This window comes from Mus caroli, unplaced genomic scaffold (assembly GCF_978045245.1).
Source record: "Mus caroli unplaced genomic scaffold, Mus_caroli_1 scaffold_13, whole genome shotgun sequence".
Taxonomy (NCBI): domain Eukaryota; kingdom Metazoa; phylum Chordata; class Mammalia; order Rodentia; family Muridae; genus Mus; species Mus caroli.
Genome location: NW_028227268.1, coordinates 1519676 through 1534960, shown reverse-complemented (window position 1 = coordinate 1534960; position 15285 = coordinate 1519676). Strand labels below are relative to the sequence as shown.

General features: G+C 53.8%; 2 protein-coding genes across 2 annotated transcripts; both read left to right on the top strand.

The window, feature by feature from the left end:
• Positions 1-199: 199 nt before the first annotated feature.
• On the top strand, positions 200-4181 carry Mrpl12 (mitochondrial ribosomal protein L12). The gene is made up of 5 exons (XM_021176736.3): positions 200-382; positions 857-1043; positions 1269-1355; positions 3532-3669; positions 3745-4181. The coding sequence occupies exons 1-5, from the start codon at positions 306-308 to the stop codon at positions 3859-3861; spliced, it is 606 nt and encodes a 201-aa protein (XP_021032395.3). The 5' UTR covers positions 200-305; the 3' UTR covers positions 3862-4181.
• A 3145-nt stretch (positions 4182-7326) lies between these two features.
• Positions 7327-14573, top strand: Slc25a10 (solute carrier family 25 member 10). The gene is made up of 11 exons (XM_021176516.2): positions 7327-7565; positions 9973-10092; positions 10350-10464; positions 10550-10598; positions 10837-10878; positions 11811-11854; positions 12024-12094; positions 12397-12489; positions 12773-12850; positions 13309-13365; positions 13460-14573. Exons 1-11 carry the CDS (start codon positions 7476-7478, stop codon positions 13559-13561), a joined length of 861 nt encoding a protein of 286 aa, XP_021032175.1. The 5' UTR covers positions 7327-7475; the 3' UTR covers positions 13562-14573.
• Positions 14574-15285: the final 712 nt, after the last annotated feature.

Here is a 15285-nt window from a genome sequence, read left to right as displayed (position 1 = left end):
TGAGTTGAATTCAAGGGGCTACGGAGTGAGTTCCGTAGGTAAGGGGGTGGGGGCGACTATTTATTCCCTTGGCGAGACAAAGGCGTGCGGAACACGACTGGTGGAGAAAGCGCCAACCTAGGATTGTCTCTGCGCCTGCGCGTCGCACCGCCTAGTGCGTAATACCAGGAGCCAACCCGGGTTAGCGCAATCCCGGCCCGAGGCCTGGAGGTCTGGTGGCTAGAGCGGCCCGGACAGCTCGCCTCCTCCCGGATAGAGCGTCGCTTCCGCTTAGAGCCGCGTGTGACCTTCCCGCTTGCGGAGCTATGCTGCCGGTGGCGGCTAGCCGCTGCCTGTGGGGGCCACGGCTTGGACTCCGGGGGGCAGCGCTCCGCCTTGCCAGGTACAGCGGTGGTCTAGAGCGCCATTGCCGGGGCGGCGGGCAAGACGTAGGTTCAGAGGGAAGGGGTGACGGGCGCATCGCCACCTTCCGCGGCCCAGCCTGCGGGGCGTGGAGAGGGCGGCTCGGCCTGGGCGACCTTGGGTGCAGGTACCTTTCGTCCCCAGCTTCCCGCCGCTGAGACCCATCGCCGTGGACAGCAGCATAGTCCGAGCCCCGTGCTTTGGAAGGCTTGGTGCAGCACTGTGCACCCGCCAGGCTGATGTATTTCATTCAACCAGAAGCCTGCCGTTCTTGGCAGTATTGCAGACATAGTCGTAGGATCCTGAGGCTCTATGGGAAATGTAGGGAAGCTTTTTCGGGTCCCTTAACCCCAGCTTGTGGAGCCTGGTCTCAGCGGTGGCAGACTGAGCACGTGGATCTTGTACCCTCGAGTCTCCCGTTTTCTCTGATCTAACGGCTGTTTGCATGGGGTAGGCAACAGATGCCCAGCGTCTGTGCAGCGCGGCAGTTGAGAAGCAGCAGCCACCGAAGGAGTGAAGCACTCGCCGGCGCACCTCTGGATAATGCTCCCAAAGAATATCCCCCCAAGATCCAGCAGCTGGTCCAAGACATTGCCAGCCTTACGCTCCTGGAGATCTCAGACCTCAACGAACTCCTGAAGGTATTAGGAGAGATCGGTACAGGCCAGGACTAAAGTCCCTACCTTCTAGTTGTATTTTTACCAAACAAAGGTCAGAGGTCCCTGTCTCTTCTGGGTGTTTTGGGAGTTTGGTAAATTATCAAATGTACTTTCATAGGTGGTAGGGCCAAACAGGCTTGTACCTCCATTTGTACCTCCATTTAGCGTTTGATAAGCAGCCACTGAGACCTCTCCTTCATCCTACAGAAAACATTGAAGATCCAGGATGTCGGCCTTATGCCAATGGGTGGCATGGTGCCTGGTCCCGTCTCTGCTGCAGCACCGGCCTCTGAGGTGAGCCTAGGCCACAGGAAGACCCAGTTCTGTGTGCCCAGTTAACTGCCGGACTCAACAACTTACGTATTTCCCTGTTCCTGCTTGAGTCTGTAGCTGTAATCCCTGTGTTCTGTGGGCTCCCTGCAACAGCTTTGGGAAATTTTCTGCCGAAGGCATTCGAGGTCTTTATTATTGCATGCATGTGCGTGGGTGTGCGTGAGCAGGGGGTGGTCAAAGGTCAGCTCTCGGGGGTTCTCCCCTTCCACGTGGGTTCTGGGGATCAGGACCTCGTTTTCCTTCTGCCCTCTGAGCTACACTGGTGGGAAACAAATGATCTGAAGAGAGGAAATGGTACATCAAACAGCACAGCAGTCTTGAGTATTATTAAAAGTAGGGAGGGCACAGAGATGTTGTGGGAGAGTGCCTGCCTCCACCGATTTGGATTTGGACAGGCGGGGAAGAGGCTTGGAATTTCGAGGAAGGCCTCTACAACGTGACAGTGTTGAATCAAACTTGAAGGTGTTGAGGAAGAGAAAGCAAGGTGTTTCTCAAAGAGTTCTGGCTGACAGAGGGTTTCCAAGTGATATTTAAATGTTGAGTGGGAGAAGCCAGGCAGTGGTGGCACACATCCCAGCATTTGGGAGGCAGAGGCAGGCAGATTTCTTGAGTTCGAGGCCAGCCTGGTCTACAGAGTGAGTTCCAGGACAGCCAAGGCTATACCAAGAAACCCTGACTTGAAAAACCAGGGGGAAGAAATCTGAATGGGAGGCCAGGCAAGATAGCATCTACTTTTAATCTCAGCACTTGGGAAGTAGATGCAGGCAGATCTCTGAATTCTCAGCCTTCCAGGGCAACGCAGTGAAACCCTATGTCAGATAAGTGCTGCTTAGTTTGTGTGTGTGTCACATGTATGTGGGTAGCTAGAGAGGTCAGAAGAGAGTGTGGGGTCCCTCTAGCTGGAGGTGAAGGCTGTTGTTACCAGCCTAACATGGGTGCTGGGAACTGAACTCAGGCTCCTATGAATAACAGAGTGTACTCTTAGCTTCTGAGCCATTTCTCCAGCCCAGACTTCACTTTTAAAGCAAGGCTAGGTTTTGTTGTCTAAGCTGGAGTGCCTTTGAAAAAGGTCATAACTGTATCAGGATGCAGGCCCAATCCAGTTGTGTCCCAGATGGTGGGGCTCAAAGCTGGGGCCACAAGAATAAGGCTTGAAATAGTTGTCACTATAGCTGGGCCTGTAGTGTATGCCTTCAAACCCCAGCACTCAGGAGGCAGGTGAATCTATTTGACCCAGCCTGGTCCATAAAGTAAGTCCCAGGTCACCTAGGCCTGTCATGTAAAGAAACCCTGTCTCAACCCTCCCCTCCCATTCCACCCCCTCAAAAATGGTTATCTGTTGTTGTTGTTACTGTTACTATAGGCTTTGTCGGCTGAGGATTGAGGTAGTCCTGATGTTTCTGTAACCATTTATTACCTGCAAAGCATTTGTTATTCTCCCTGCCTCGTAGGTTCCAATTGCTTGTTACCTATATATGCATGCGTGTGTGCATGCGTGTGTTCACAAGGAAGCCTCCATGTTCAAGGGCCACTTACCTCATTTTTAGACATGTTCTTTCCTTCGGCCTGGAACTTGTTGATAAGGCTAGGCTGGGTAGCCAGTGGGCCCTTGGGTCCTCTTGTGTTCCTTGTCAGTGCTGGGTCACAGGCACAAGCTGCTTTGCCTCATTTCTTTTTCATGGGCTCCAGGGATCCACTTCAGATCCTCAAACTTGCAAGACAAACACTTCATGAACTTTTCTACCCAGCCCCATCAATTACAATCTTTAAGAGATGTAAAATGAGCCGGGCAGTAGCGATGCACACCTTTAATCCCAGCACTCTGGAGGCAGAAGCAGGCAGATCTGAGTTGAGGCCAGCCTGGTCTACAGGGCAAGTTCCAGGATATCCAGGGCTACACAGAGTAGACTCTGTCTCACAAATTCCAAAAGCGCACAGGGGCACCGCCGTAGAGGATGGCAAAGGGAGGAGGCACAGAGTATGTCTTGTTCCAGGGAGAGGTCCTGTGAATGATCTGCCTGGTGTGGCTTTGTGCAGGTAGAGCTCAGGTTATGTTTGGATCTTACCTGCAGGTCCTGGTGGGGCAGCCACACCCCATCCTTCCCCACTCACCTCATCTTTGTTTCCACACCCTAAGGCGGCTGAGGAGGAAGACGTCCCCAAACAGAAAGAGCGGACACACTTCACCGTCCGCCTGACAGAGGCGAAGCCTGTGGATAAAGTGAAGCTGATCAAGGAGATCAAGAACTACATCCAGGGCATCAACCTCGTCCAGGTGTGGCCCGCTCCTCAGTGCCTTCTCGGTGGGATAGCTTTAATGCCCCACACTTCTGACTGTTGTCTCTTTCAGGCCAAGAAGCTGGTAGAGTCCCTGCCCCAGGAAATCAAAGCCAACGTCGCCAAAGCTGAGGCCGAGAAGATCAAAGCAGCCTTGGAGGCAGTGGGTGGCACTGTGGTTCTGGAGTGAGGCATGGTTATGAGGACTTACGGACTAGAGTTCTGGGATCCGGGCAAAGCCTGCTCACCCCGATTCACTCCCAGCCACTGTGGTGGGAGCAACAGCTAGTGACGCGAGTGTCCGAAGTCTCCTGAGAGGGACAGGATGGACCTACTGTGATGGGGTGGGGCGGTGACAACCTTTGCAGAACTCACAAGAGATTGCCTTGGGAGCTTACCAAGTGAACACACCCTCTGGTGGCTACTGAGAAAATATACTATTCAGGCTGGGGTGTTCAGTGAGTGGTATGTGTGCCCAGGGCTGGGAGTATAAAGAACCACCTGGAGGCATGTGTGTGTCCTGAACCTTGCTTGGGGCCTGCAGCCATATATCACGTCCCATTGTTTGCGGGAGGGGCCTATCCTCGATGTGTCCACCCAGACACAGCACAGCATGGAGCTGGGTTTAAGGGAGGGGTTGTGTCTTGAGGTTTGGATGAGGAATTTCCATGTAGATACTTGGAGAGGTAGTGTTCCTTTAAGATGTAGCCCTGGCTGTCCTGGAACTTGTTTGTAGACCAGGCTGCCTTTGAACTCAAATCGGCCTGCTTCTACCTGCTGTGTATCAACACTGCCAAACATATACTTGGAGTTTTCAAAGTAGCAAAGTGTAACCCTGGCCCAACAGTCTTGGATCCAGCATAGACTCAGGTGAAGGGGCGGGGCAGAGCTGTTAACACTTAATACCCAAGGCAAGATTTTGCTCTTTGGGAGATACGGGCACTTAAACTTAGAAGATGGGAGTTCTGATGGATTCGGGATAGGGCAGGGTGGAAGAAGAGGCTTGTGCATGCAGGTCTTGGAAGACTCAGACCAAGCCTGGATTGGGTCCCACCCAAGGTGGCATGTAGGGTATGTTCTTTTGTTCCTAGAACTCTGAGGAGCCTAGGAGAGCAACAGTTTCTTCATTTGGTTTTTAACCAAAGCCCAAATGCTCAGTAGTATGTGAACAGAAGGTATCCTCTGGCACTGGTACTGAATATTTGCAGTTCCTGTAAGAGACCAGAAGAGGGCAGTGTTGCCTTGTGATTGGCAGCCCAACCCAGCTATAAACCAGTCTTCTCCACCCTACATAGCCAGGAAACTGCAGCTCCCTGACTGAATGACTGGACTCTGCCTTGGGGTTGCTGATGGCCACATTGTTCTGGTTAATGGTTGTCTAGCAGCACATCATGGCTGTCTGCACAAAGGTGGACACCAGGAGGCCTGGTAGCACTTGCCAGATCCTGGGGCGGGTGACTAGCTCAATAATCCCAGCTTAGACAGGACCTGTGGCCTAAAAAGTTCACTTCTGAGTACCATCTCAGCCCAGGCAGCCTAACCAGTGCTGGGGGAATGGATACCAGGCCTGTGTTTTCTGAGCTTGAGGTCAGATATACCCTGACCTCTTTGACTGTTAAGCTCACTCCAATAATTCTGTGCTCTTAGAGATCTGAAGGCAGGAAGCTACAGACCCTAGAATATGGTTGTGCTGATTGGTAGTAAAACACTTGCCTGGTGTGTTTAAGCTCTGAGCACCTTCCCAAGCACTTCAAAGCAAGAAAAACATCTTTGGGCCTTACCTAGGCCAATAAGGTACCTACCTCCCTGGCAAACTCAGGCCCCTTGCTTGGTGATTCTGGCCACCCCAGCCTTCCTGACCTGTTAACACATTACACGTGGACCCTAGTATACTGCAGTTTGAGGCCAATCTGAGAGCTACATGCATGTTAAATCCTGTCTTAAAGGTAAAACAAATCCTTAGCTCCTAGCCTACGTTTTCCAGTTGGGGCTTGTCCGTGCTCTACCTTGTAAGCTGTCTTTCATGGATGTGAGGTCTTCTGGCCAGTAATGGTTTCCAGCTCTCAGAGAAGGATAGACTACATAAGTCTACATCTGTAGCCTGGTCACCTCCATTCTGTTAACATGGTCAGACTTCCTATTAGATTTGGACCAAATGAGACAAGACAGAACTGGGCATAGCTTTGTTTCCTTGCTGTGTGACAGTCAGGCCTACTTCTATACCCTAACCATTGGTCCTGTAGCTCATGGTTCTTAAATGTAACTTTGAAGGTCCCTCCAGTGTTTTATATACAAAAGCAATATCTTCTTGCTGAACACCAACCGTGCTTCCTTATGCATACGACCTCTGCTGTGCCTGGCAGTTTATGTCTAGTACTTGTTGGTTTCTGGGTAGGGCTAGTCTATATGGGCAAGACCAAGTGGTGCTCCTGGTCTCACACCAACCGAGCAGCCAGCTGTTCAGTTCCCCACTCCACAGTAGCCCAGCTAAGTTATCAGATGCTGCCACCTGGAGACCTTCCTAGACCTGAAGTTGCATGTTGCCTGTACCTGCTGTAGGAAAGGGATGGATCCAGTGTGGGAAGTGCCCCTCACCCCCTTGTTAGAGGCTTCCAGTGTAGGGTGCTCTTGGGTATGGGGGAAATGCCAAGACGTCACACCCCCAAGCAAGATGCCAGATCTTGCATTGTGCAACCTTGGGACTATGACAATAAGTATCTTGGCATGGGAGGCCACATAGAGTTCTAGACGACATCATGCTCTCTACCTCCCTCACTGCTACAAAGTTGGGCACCGGTTGGCAGGGCTGGATAGGATACTCCTATTGAATGTTCAGCAGGGTCAGTGGAGGGAGGGGTTCCAGGAGCAGTTGGCCAGGTGTACTTTAGTTTTCTTTTGCATCAGAGTTATTGAGCCAGAGCTGCAGGACACGACACGTGTCTTTTTCATTCACGATGCCAGACTTAAAGCAGCCTTGGGATTCAGAAATCACCTTGGCTAGCAGGTGCACCCTCAGACTGTGAGCACATGTTGATTTCTTTGCCCGTTTTCAGTAGGTAGAGATGGGCTTCTGAGACCAGGCAGATTGGCGCTGCCTCCTAGGAGCCTGAGCCAGTAACCATGAAGAATTCACAGCCCAGAACCCTCTCCATGGTGGCTGCCTAGGGCTGTGTCCACAGCAAGGCTTGGGCTGAGTTGCACTTGGCAGGGACTCGCTGGGTGTAGGCATGGGGGAGGAGCACTGCTACCCTTTACTAAGAGCCTTTTGTCCCTGATTTCTATTTAATTTGCAAGCTGGCCTCAAGACGGTTTCCATCCCCCTCTACATCTGGGCGGGGGCTGGGCTCTCGAGGGGGATAGGGGACAGAGGTCCATTGCTGCAGCACGTGTCCTTCGCCTGGGTAACACACGAAGTCAGCACCAGGGCATAAGTTCAGACTAGGGCTAGAGGGTGCTGGTAGGAAACCAACCTCCTGATGAGTTCAGAATGGCAGAGCGCCTTCGGAACAGACCAAAGCCATGATCTGGAGAGTGGGGGTGGTCATGGACTAGCTCAGTTTCACAGTTGGCTCCAGTAGATTGCCTCTCTTTGCTCCTGGTTGCGGCCTCTTTAAGACCAGAGGTGGAGTCTCCCAAGGCCGGAGTCCGGTGGCGGGCGGAGTCCATAGGCCCCGCCCCCGGGGCCGCGCGGGCGCATTGGCTGTACCGGGCGCGGGCGCTCGGTAGCACTTTGAACCGGGCGTTGAGCAGCTGGGACCGGAGTTGTGCTCACCGGGGTCGGGCCAGGTCGCTGCTGCTCTGGCCATGGCCGAGGCACGCACATCTCGCTGGTACTTTGGGGGGCTGGCTTCCTGCGGAGCCGCTTGCTGCACGCACCCGCTGGACCTGCTCAAGGTGAGTGAGGCTGAGCTTCAAGGCCGAGCGGGCGGGTGAGCCCTAGGAGCCGGGGACCATCCGGGGCCTGGCGCCTACAAGGCGCCTGCTGCGGCCGCCGCTTGACTGCGCACCCGGTAATTACCGCCGGTGACGCCCACGCGGGCCTGAGCCCCGGGCTGCCCCGCTCTGCGCTGCTGGCCTCCGGCCTGCGGGCGCCACTACACTTACTTCCCGGTCGGCAGCGGTGGAAAATCCCCGGGGACCCTCCGCAGCTGGCGTCCGCAGGTGACAGACAGCTATGCCTCAGACGGGACCTCCTGCTCCTCAGCTTACCTGCTAATCCCTCCCTAACCACAGTCCTAACAGATGACTGCCCAGCTTCAGCTCTGTGCTATACTTAAGTAAACTCTGCCACTCTGAGCCATTCCTTGGCCACAAACACTCGACAACTCTGGTTAAAGTTGTGCGTGTGCACAGGTGTTGAGATCCAAAGACCAGCCTGGTCTCTGCACACAAGAGTACTCCCACTGCTGGGCGCTTAGCACCACCTACTGTGAGGACTGGGGGTGGAAATGAAGGCAATGGACTAGGTGGTGATGTGACCTCGGTCATCTGCTTCCGCTTGTTTGGTTGCTATATTGGGATCAGCACCGTCCTAAGTGAGCTAGGAAGGGGGAGACCCTGCGTTCATAGGGTTCTGCCCAATAAGATCGTCTCACAGCAAGAAGCAAATAGGACATGTGGTTTTGTGGGGTTTTGTTGGGTTTTGTTTGTGTGTGTATGTGTGTTTCTTTAAAAATAAATGCTTATAGGACAAACTGAGACAGCTGTCTTCCTGTTCCCCAGGGGCATTCTCGGGGAATTTTTTCCTGATTCTGTCTTACTACAGAGAACAAAGAACTCACCCACTCTGCCCAAGGAGCTCTGGCTGCTACTTCAGCCTGTGGACCAAGCATTCACATTGGCTGCCACCTCCCTCATCCCCCACATTGGATTGGCCCCTGAGGTCTGAGCTGGCAATCCAGCCTCAGGCAATTTCTACTACTTCAAGCTTCTAGGGTGATCTCTGTCAATAGATTTCCTTTCTTTGTTATTTATTTGTAGCCCTAGACTTACCTTGAACATGTTATGCTTAAGGCTGGCTTTGGACTCCTGCCTCTACCTTCCATGTGCAGGGATTTCAGGCATGCATTGTTTTTCCCAGATAGTTTTTCTAACTACTAAGAATGCTGGCCATTGGGTACACTGGGGACTGAAACCTCACTTTTCCTAGGAGTAGCATATACAGGTCCAGCCCCTGGGCATTGCCTCCGGCAGGTATTATAACAGGAAGAGGCAGGTACTGGTTGTTCTGGGAAGCACTTCTTGACAGTATTTTCCTTATTGAATGTCCCTGCAGCCTTCTCCATCGTGGGGGTCAGGCTAGATGGCTAACCCAGCCATGGGCCCCAGAGACTCACCTCACCCCCAGGTAGTCCTTTTGAGTGTTGACAGACTGTGACGTAAAAGTCCCAGGTGGTTGTTCATTGTCCATGTTCCCTCCGGGTTCACTGCTTCTCAGCCCCACCCCCACCCAGAGGAACAAGAAAGGCTGCCATCGATGTGTGACCACTGTTGGACCCAGGCCAGTGAGGGCTGCTCACAGAGACCCCTTGAAAGCTTGTATGGATTTTGTTTTAATAAGACAGGCTCTTACTGCACCTCAGGCTGACCTCAAACTCATAATCCCCCTGCCTCAGTCACCTGAGTATTAGGATCACGTGCCTACTTTGTCAACTTTGAAAACATGTTTTGAATTTGCTTGGTGTGTCCACTTTGCCTGGTCCTCACATGTACAAGGAGCTGCTAGCCTTACAGCCACTGTTCCTTGGGTGGGCCTTGACCCTCTGTCCCCCTTGGTCTGCATACAACTGGAGGATGACACCCATGTGGTCCCCTCTGTCCTCACCATCTTAGCTCTTTCCCTGTTGCCTTTTTTTTTTTTTTTTTTGCATGAGTGTGAGCATGCTTGTGGGGCCACATTTGGCTGGGGACAGGCTCCTTTGGAATCAGTACCAGGGCTGATACAAGACTGATCAGGGCCAAAGATCCTGAGCCTGACCCCAGGCCAACGGGACAGGAGGAGTGAGAGCGAGGCACGGCCTTGTGGGCCGTAATTATCACTACTACTGCTGTGCAGTTCCAGGCCCTGGACTAGGCACACCCCAACAGCCTTAGGCCCTTGGGAACCTCTCTGCTGCCTCGCCTTGGTTTCCCCCTAGGTAGGGATGCTGATAGCATGGAGTCCACAAGGGACAGACCTGGAAATAATTCATCAGAGCTGGTACTGAGCGGTGGCTCATTGCAACCTTGTTTCTACCGACTTGTGGCTAGGTCAGAGCTCTGCTCTGCATGGACGTGACACGCCCTCCCTGCCTATGCACAGGTGCATCTACAGACCCAACAGGAGGTGAAGCTGCGCATGACTGGAATGGCACTGCAGGTGGTGCGAACCGATGGCTTCCTGGCGCTCTACAATGGCCTGAGTGCGTCGCTGTGCAGGCAGGTACGCGCATACAGCTTGGTTCTCTCAAATGAAAAGTTCTTTCTTCCTTTCGTGTTGACATCAGCTTCCTGGGTTTCAGAACAAGCCTCTCAGGGGCTGGTTCTGGGGCTCAGTCCTAGGAAGGAGCCTTAGGGAGTTTCAGCTACTTTCTCTTCCTCCTTGAGATTTATTACAGATGAGACACGGGGGTGGGTGTGCGGCTTTGGAATGGACACTGGGTGGAGTGCCCAGTCCTCTGAGCCAGGCCCCCTCCCCAGATGACCTACTCTCTGACTCGGTTCGCTATCTACGAGACCATGCGGGACTACATGACCAAGGACTCCCAGGGGCCTCTCCCCTTCTACAACAAGGTGTTGCTGGGCGGCATCAGTGGTGAGCACTGGGTAGTCAGGGCAAGGGCCGGGCAGAGGCCCAGGACACGGGGAGCCTTCGGGTTCTGACGTTTATATCACTGCAGGTTTAACTGGAGGCTTCGTGGGGACCCCAGCAGATTTGGTCAATGTCAGGTTTGTATGTGTCTCTCATCTCGTCAAGCAGGCAAGCGTTTGCCCACAATTGCTCCTAGACTCTGCAGTACAGCAAGCCACTCAGAAGCTAAGCCTGGCTTTAGCCAAGTCCCATGCCCTTCCCTGAACTTGGGTAGGCAATCCAGCACTCTTGACTCCAGACAGTGAGCTGACCTGGAGCCTGGGAGCTAATGTATATCCAATGGGCCACCCATGCCCGCCTGCCTTACTGTTTCAGGATGCAGAACGACATGAAGCTGCCCCCAAGCCAACGACGCAAGTGAGTAGGAGTGGGCTTTGGCCAGGTGGGGGATAGAGATGAGGGGCCAGACAAGAGACTCCTGCACAGGTCTGCTGTCACATGACCAGAACTCCCCAGCTTGCTCATGGGTCCTATGGAACAGGAAGCTGGTGGCTTTACCATGCACAGTCACCCTGAGGTCACTAAGCACTGTCACCTGGCCCCCTAAGACCTTCGTGTTCTTTCCTGTGGGAAGAATCTCACTAAACAGTTAGTCCCACACCTGCCTGCTCTGCTGACACCAGGATTATCACATAGGGCTGGGCCTCTTTGTAGCTGAGGATAGCCCTAGTCAGGTATCTATGAATGCAGGAGCACCCATGCCTCAAGGCCCATGAGGTAGGGCACATGAGAGAAGGGCTCACAGCCAGGAGGCCTGAGGTAGGAAGGCCTTCCTTGTCCACTCCAGGCTAGCCCCAGGCATAACACAGGGCTTTGGGGTCAGTGCCTTCTGCAGCAGCAGCTCCCTGCCCTTCCTGGCAGTGTCTAGTGTCCCTTCTTCTCACAGTCTGAGCTATCTCTCGTCTTCCTTTACCTGTGGGGATCCAGGCTGTCACTAGAGTTATCTCCCTTTTGCTCAGGCTGTCCTCTGAACTATAATCCTCCTGGTTTGTCCTTCATAAAACTCGGCTGGTCCAGTTTCTAGTTTGTCTGTCTGTCTGTCTGTCTGTCTGTCTCTCTCTATCTCTCCACTTTCTAGTTTCTTATCTTTGTTTAATTTTGGGATAGGGTCTCATTCTGTAGCACAGGCTGGCCTTGAACTCTTACTCTGAGGGACCCCACTGAATACGGTACTGTTGCAAGAGTTGTATGGCCCACCCTGGGGGTGTGGCTTTTCCTGGGTTCTAAGGCATTCCCTGCAGAACAGAGGGATGTGGCAAATCTCGCTGGTCTGTCTTTGTCACCAACAGCTACTCTCATGCCCTGGATGGTCTGTACCGTGTAGCCCGTGAAGGTGAGGGGGAGAGGAATTTTACCTAATTGTAAATAAGTACAAATTTGGGTGCATATTTACATATATGAGCTGGTGGGCTGGGGGTGGAAACGGGCAGGGTGGGCAATCAAGCGCCATGTTGGGGTGGCCTGAGTTCTAGGCTGATGTCACCTGTCACTTCCTCCCACAGAAGGCCTGAGGAAGCTCTTCTCTGGTGCAACTATGGCGTCCAGCCGTGGGGCCCTCGTCACTGTGGGCCAGGTAGGGGTCCTGTGCAAAATGGAGCTTATGGACAAGATGGATGGCCACTATCCTCTATCGTCTATAGGGATTACAGCACAGCACCGAGCACTGGAAACCATGGGGAGAATCGTGCTGTCCTGGGGGAGGTGGGCATGGGGTATCAGCGGCAGCCTGTGTCTGAGTTTAAGGAATGTCCATGTGTGGTGACGCAGGTGACAACAGGTGCTTGCTCACTGTCACATGCTGTCATGTGGATCTTGTCTACTTTCCCTGGTTTGGGGAGTTTCACTGACAAAAACTGTCCCCTTTCCTATGTGCAGCTGTCCTGCTATGACCAGGCCAAGCAACTGGTCCTCAGCACTGGGTACCTGAGTGACAACATTTTCACCCACTTTGTCTCCAGTTTCATTGCTGTAAGCGCCCCGCATGGGGGTGGGGGCGGGGGTAGAGCTTGATTCAAGGAGCCCGAGTGGTGAGCCCGATGCAGCCTTTCTTAGGCCACATCTGGAAATCTAGTTCACGAGGTAGCCCAGGCCAAGATAATTCCTGTGTCGCTTCTCTTGGAGACCCAGGGCTTGCAGCCCTGGGACACTCAGGAATGGAGAGAAGGGCTCTTTTAAGGTGGCCTGTGGGTAGGCGTGCAGTGAGGGCTTGAGACTGCCGGGAGGGAGGACCACTGACAGATTACCTCCCCAGGGTGGATGTGCCACGTTTCTGTGCCAGCCCCTGGATGTGCTGAAGACTCGCCTGATGAACTCCAAGGGCGAGTACCAGGTGAAGACTGGGCTGCAGGCTCCAGGGCTGGATGGGGTTCCTGCCATCTGTAGCCATGCTTAGGGGCCTCCCCATCCTGGAGATGGGTCTGCTTCCCACTGGGGCATAGGAGCCCAGAAATAAGGCCATTGCCCCTGTTCCTTTCCAGTTGCTCAACTCTGGGTAGCACTTGCCTGGGGGGTGGGGCTGTACTTTTCCAAGGCCTTGGCCTTGGTTTTTACAGAGGAAGCCATTCACACAGTCAGTAGTAGAATCTAGCCAGTGTCTTGAGAGCCAATCTGGCTATCTCAGGAGTCTGTCAACTTGGCTGATGTAGCTTTTAGTCTTCTGTCCCTAAGAGCTGCTTTCAGTCCAGACTCCTACCATGTCCCCTGTGCCTGGAGGGTTCATCTGTGAGCTGCCATGTCTCCTGTGCCTGTGAGTGAGAGGCCTCCTGCATCCTTTACTGTTTCTTGCAGGGTGTTTTCCACTGTGCCATGGAGACAGCAAAGCTTGGACCCCAGGCCTTTTTCAAGGTGTGCTGGGGCAGTGGGGGTGCTGGGCAGTGGGAGAGCAACTGGGCTGGGTCTCCCTGGGCCTGATGTCTCTCCCTCTGGTGTCTCCACCCAGGGTCTCTTTCCCGCGGGCATCCGTCTCGTCCCCCACACTGTGCTCACGTTCATGTTCCTGGAGCAGCTTCGGAAGCACTTTGGCATCAAAGTGCCAACCTGACATGGCCAGGGACACCTGGGCCAGGCTCGGTCACTGTGCTGAGCTCCTTGGAAGAGCGGGAAAGGAACGGGCTCTCCTCCTTGGCCTGGGCCCATGCTGGTCCCCAGCAGGCTCCTGCTCTTCCCTGCCTTGGGCTGCTGGCTATGCCTTCTGACCCTGCCTTGGCCCCACTCAAGTGGCACCTCTGCCCTACTTACTCCCAGGCTCTCCCCACTGGGTCACCCCGTCTTCCTATCTGATGATTCACTCAGAAGAGGTCTGGCCTGGCTGGTGTCACTGTCCCCACCTCCCTGGCTGCTACCGTGCCCTGCCTGGCAAGCCCAGCGAAGCTGAGTTCGTTTCCTGCTCCCTCTCGCCCCCTGTGCAGGGAGCAGCTTCCACCCAGAACTTGGGTAGTGTGGCAGGGTACAGCCTGTGGCAGCTTCTGCTTACCAAATGACTAGAGCACACACTCAAGCACTTTGTCACAAGAGGGACCACCGTGCTGTGTTCTTGAAGGTAGTGCCTTCAGGAGAGGGGACAGACAGGCAGCGCAGATCACCAGCAGATGCCATGACCGTGGAGTCCAGAGAAAGTGCCGGGGGTTCCCGAGCGCACCTCCTGTATGCAGCCTTGGCTGCTCTAATGGTCAGTTTTGCTGAGCCCTCCTGCTCAGCGGCTACTGCCGTCACCAGGAACTGTCTGTGTCCCTCACACGCCTGTGCCCTCCCTTGCTCGGCTTCCCCAGGGCCAGGTGGGCATGCTGGCAGAGCTGGGGCAATGATGGATTCATCGTTTGTGCCCTCCCAGGACCTGGCTTCCTGTATGGCAGGCATCACCCCTCACCATCCCTCAGGCTTCGAAGCAGCCTGTTTTCCCTCAAATGGGGTTGTGTGTATCAACACGAGGTTCGGCCCTGTGTCTCCCACAGGCCCTCCCCCAGGAGGTGGCAGCAGCCCAGGGGCACTGCCTACACCTCTCTTCAGGATCTAATAAACCAAGTGGCCTGGGAGGCCTTTCTGTCTTCCCTGCACACTCCTCGCCCACTTGGGGGCTGGCAGTTCTTTGAACTCCTTCACCGCTAAGGACAATGCTGTCACCTTTGTATCCACTAAATCAGGACCACCTTACAGGATAGAGCTTATGGGAAGAATTCTTAGACGTCTGTGAGCAGGAGAAAATGGAAATACCAACAGAAGCAGGCCTCTCTAGAGCCAGTCCCATGCAGCTGCTCACTGGCCAGCTGGCCGGCAAGCATGGGAGAACTAAGGATGCCCTGGGGTCTGTGGTGAATGCAGACAGACTGAGATGCCCAGGCTATGCCAGTTGTACTGGCTTAGGCTGGGCCTAAGAGTATTCAAATACGTAAGCAGAAACAGGATGTCAGCTAGGGGTACCAGGACGACAGCTCTGAATACAACTGATGCTTGGGTCAGAAGAAACCCAGTGCACTTCACTTCAGGAGCCACAGCCCAGGTACGATCATGTCATAGGTATAAACAGTTCCGTGGACATTTCTGAAGACACCGAGTTTGCCAAAACTAGAGTAATCTGTTACTTGGGTAATGCAAGGAAGTCTAATGTTGCATTTCCACTCCAGAATCCAGAACACCTAATAACTAGACCGTGTGGGTTTTAGTCTCTAGTGTTGGGTCAAACCCTAGGCTTTACATTTGGTAACCATGCACTGTGGCAGCTACATGCCCAGCCTCTCCTGTATACCTCACAGAAGGGGCTGCAACCCA

Bases quoted from the DNA above. Each gene is read 5' to 3' on its own strand.
- Slc25a10 (XM_021176516.2), top strand. From the start codon at position 7,476: ATGGCCGAGGCACGCACATCTCGCTGGTACTTTGGGGGGCTGGCTTCC. The intron at 7,566-9,972 runs GTGAGTGAGGCT...GCCTATGCACAG, and splicing joins ACCCGCTGGACCTGCTCAAG to GTGCATCTACAGACCCAACA. The intron at 10,599-10,836 runs GTTTGTATGTGT...TTACTGTTTCAG, and splicing joins GCAGATTTGGTCAATGTCAG to GATGCAGAACGACATGAAGC.
- Mrpl12 (XM_021176736.3), top strand. From the start codon at position 306: ATGCTGCCGGTGGCGGCTAGCCGCTGCCTGTGGGGGCCACGGCTTGGA. The intron at 1,044-1,268 runs GTATTAGGAGAG...TTCATCCTACAG, and splicing joins ACCTCAACGAACTCCTGAAG to AAAACATTGAAGATCCAGGA. The intron at 1,356-3,531 runs GTGAGCCTAGGC...CCACACCCTAAG, and splicing joins CTGCAGCACCGGCCTCTGAG to GCGGCTGAGGAGGAAGACGT.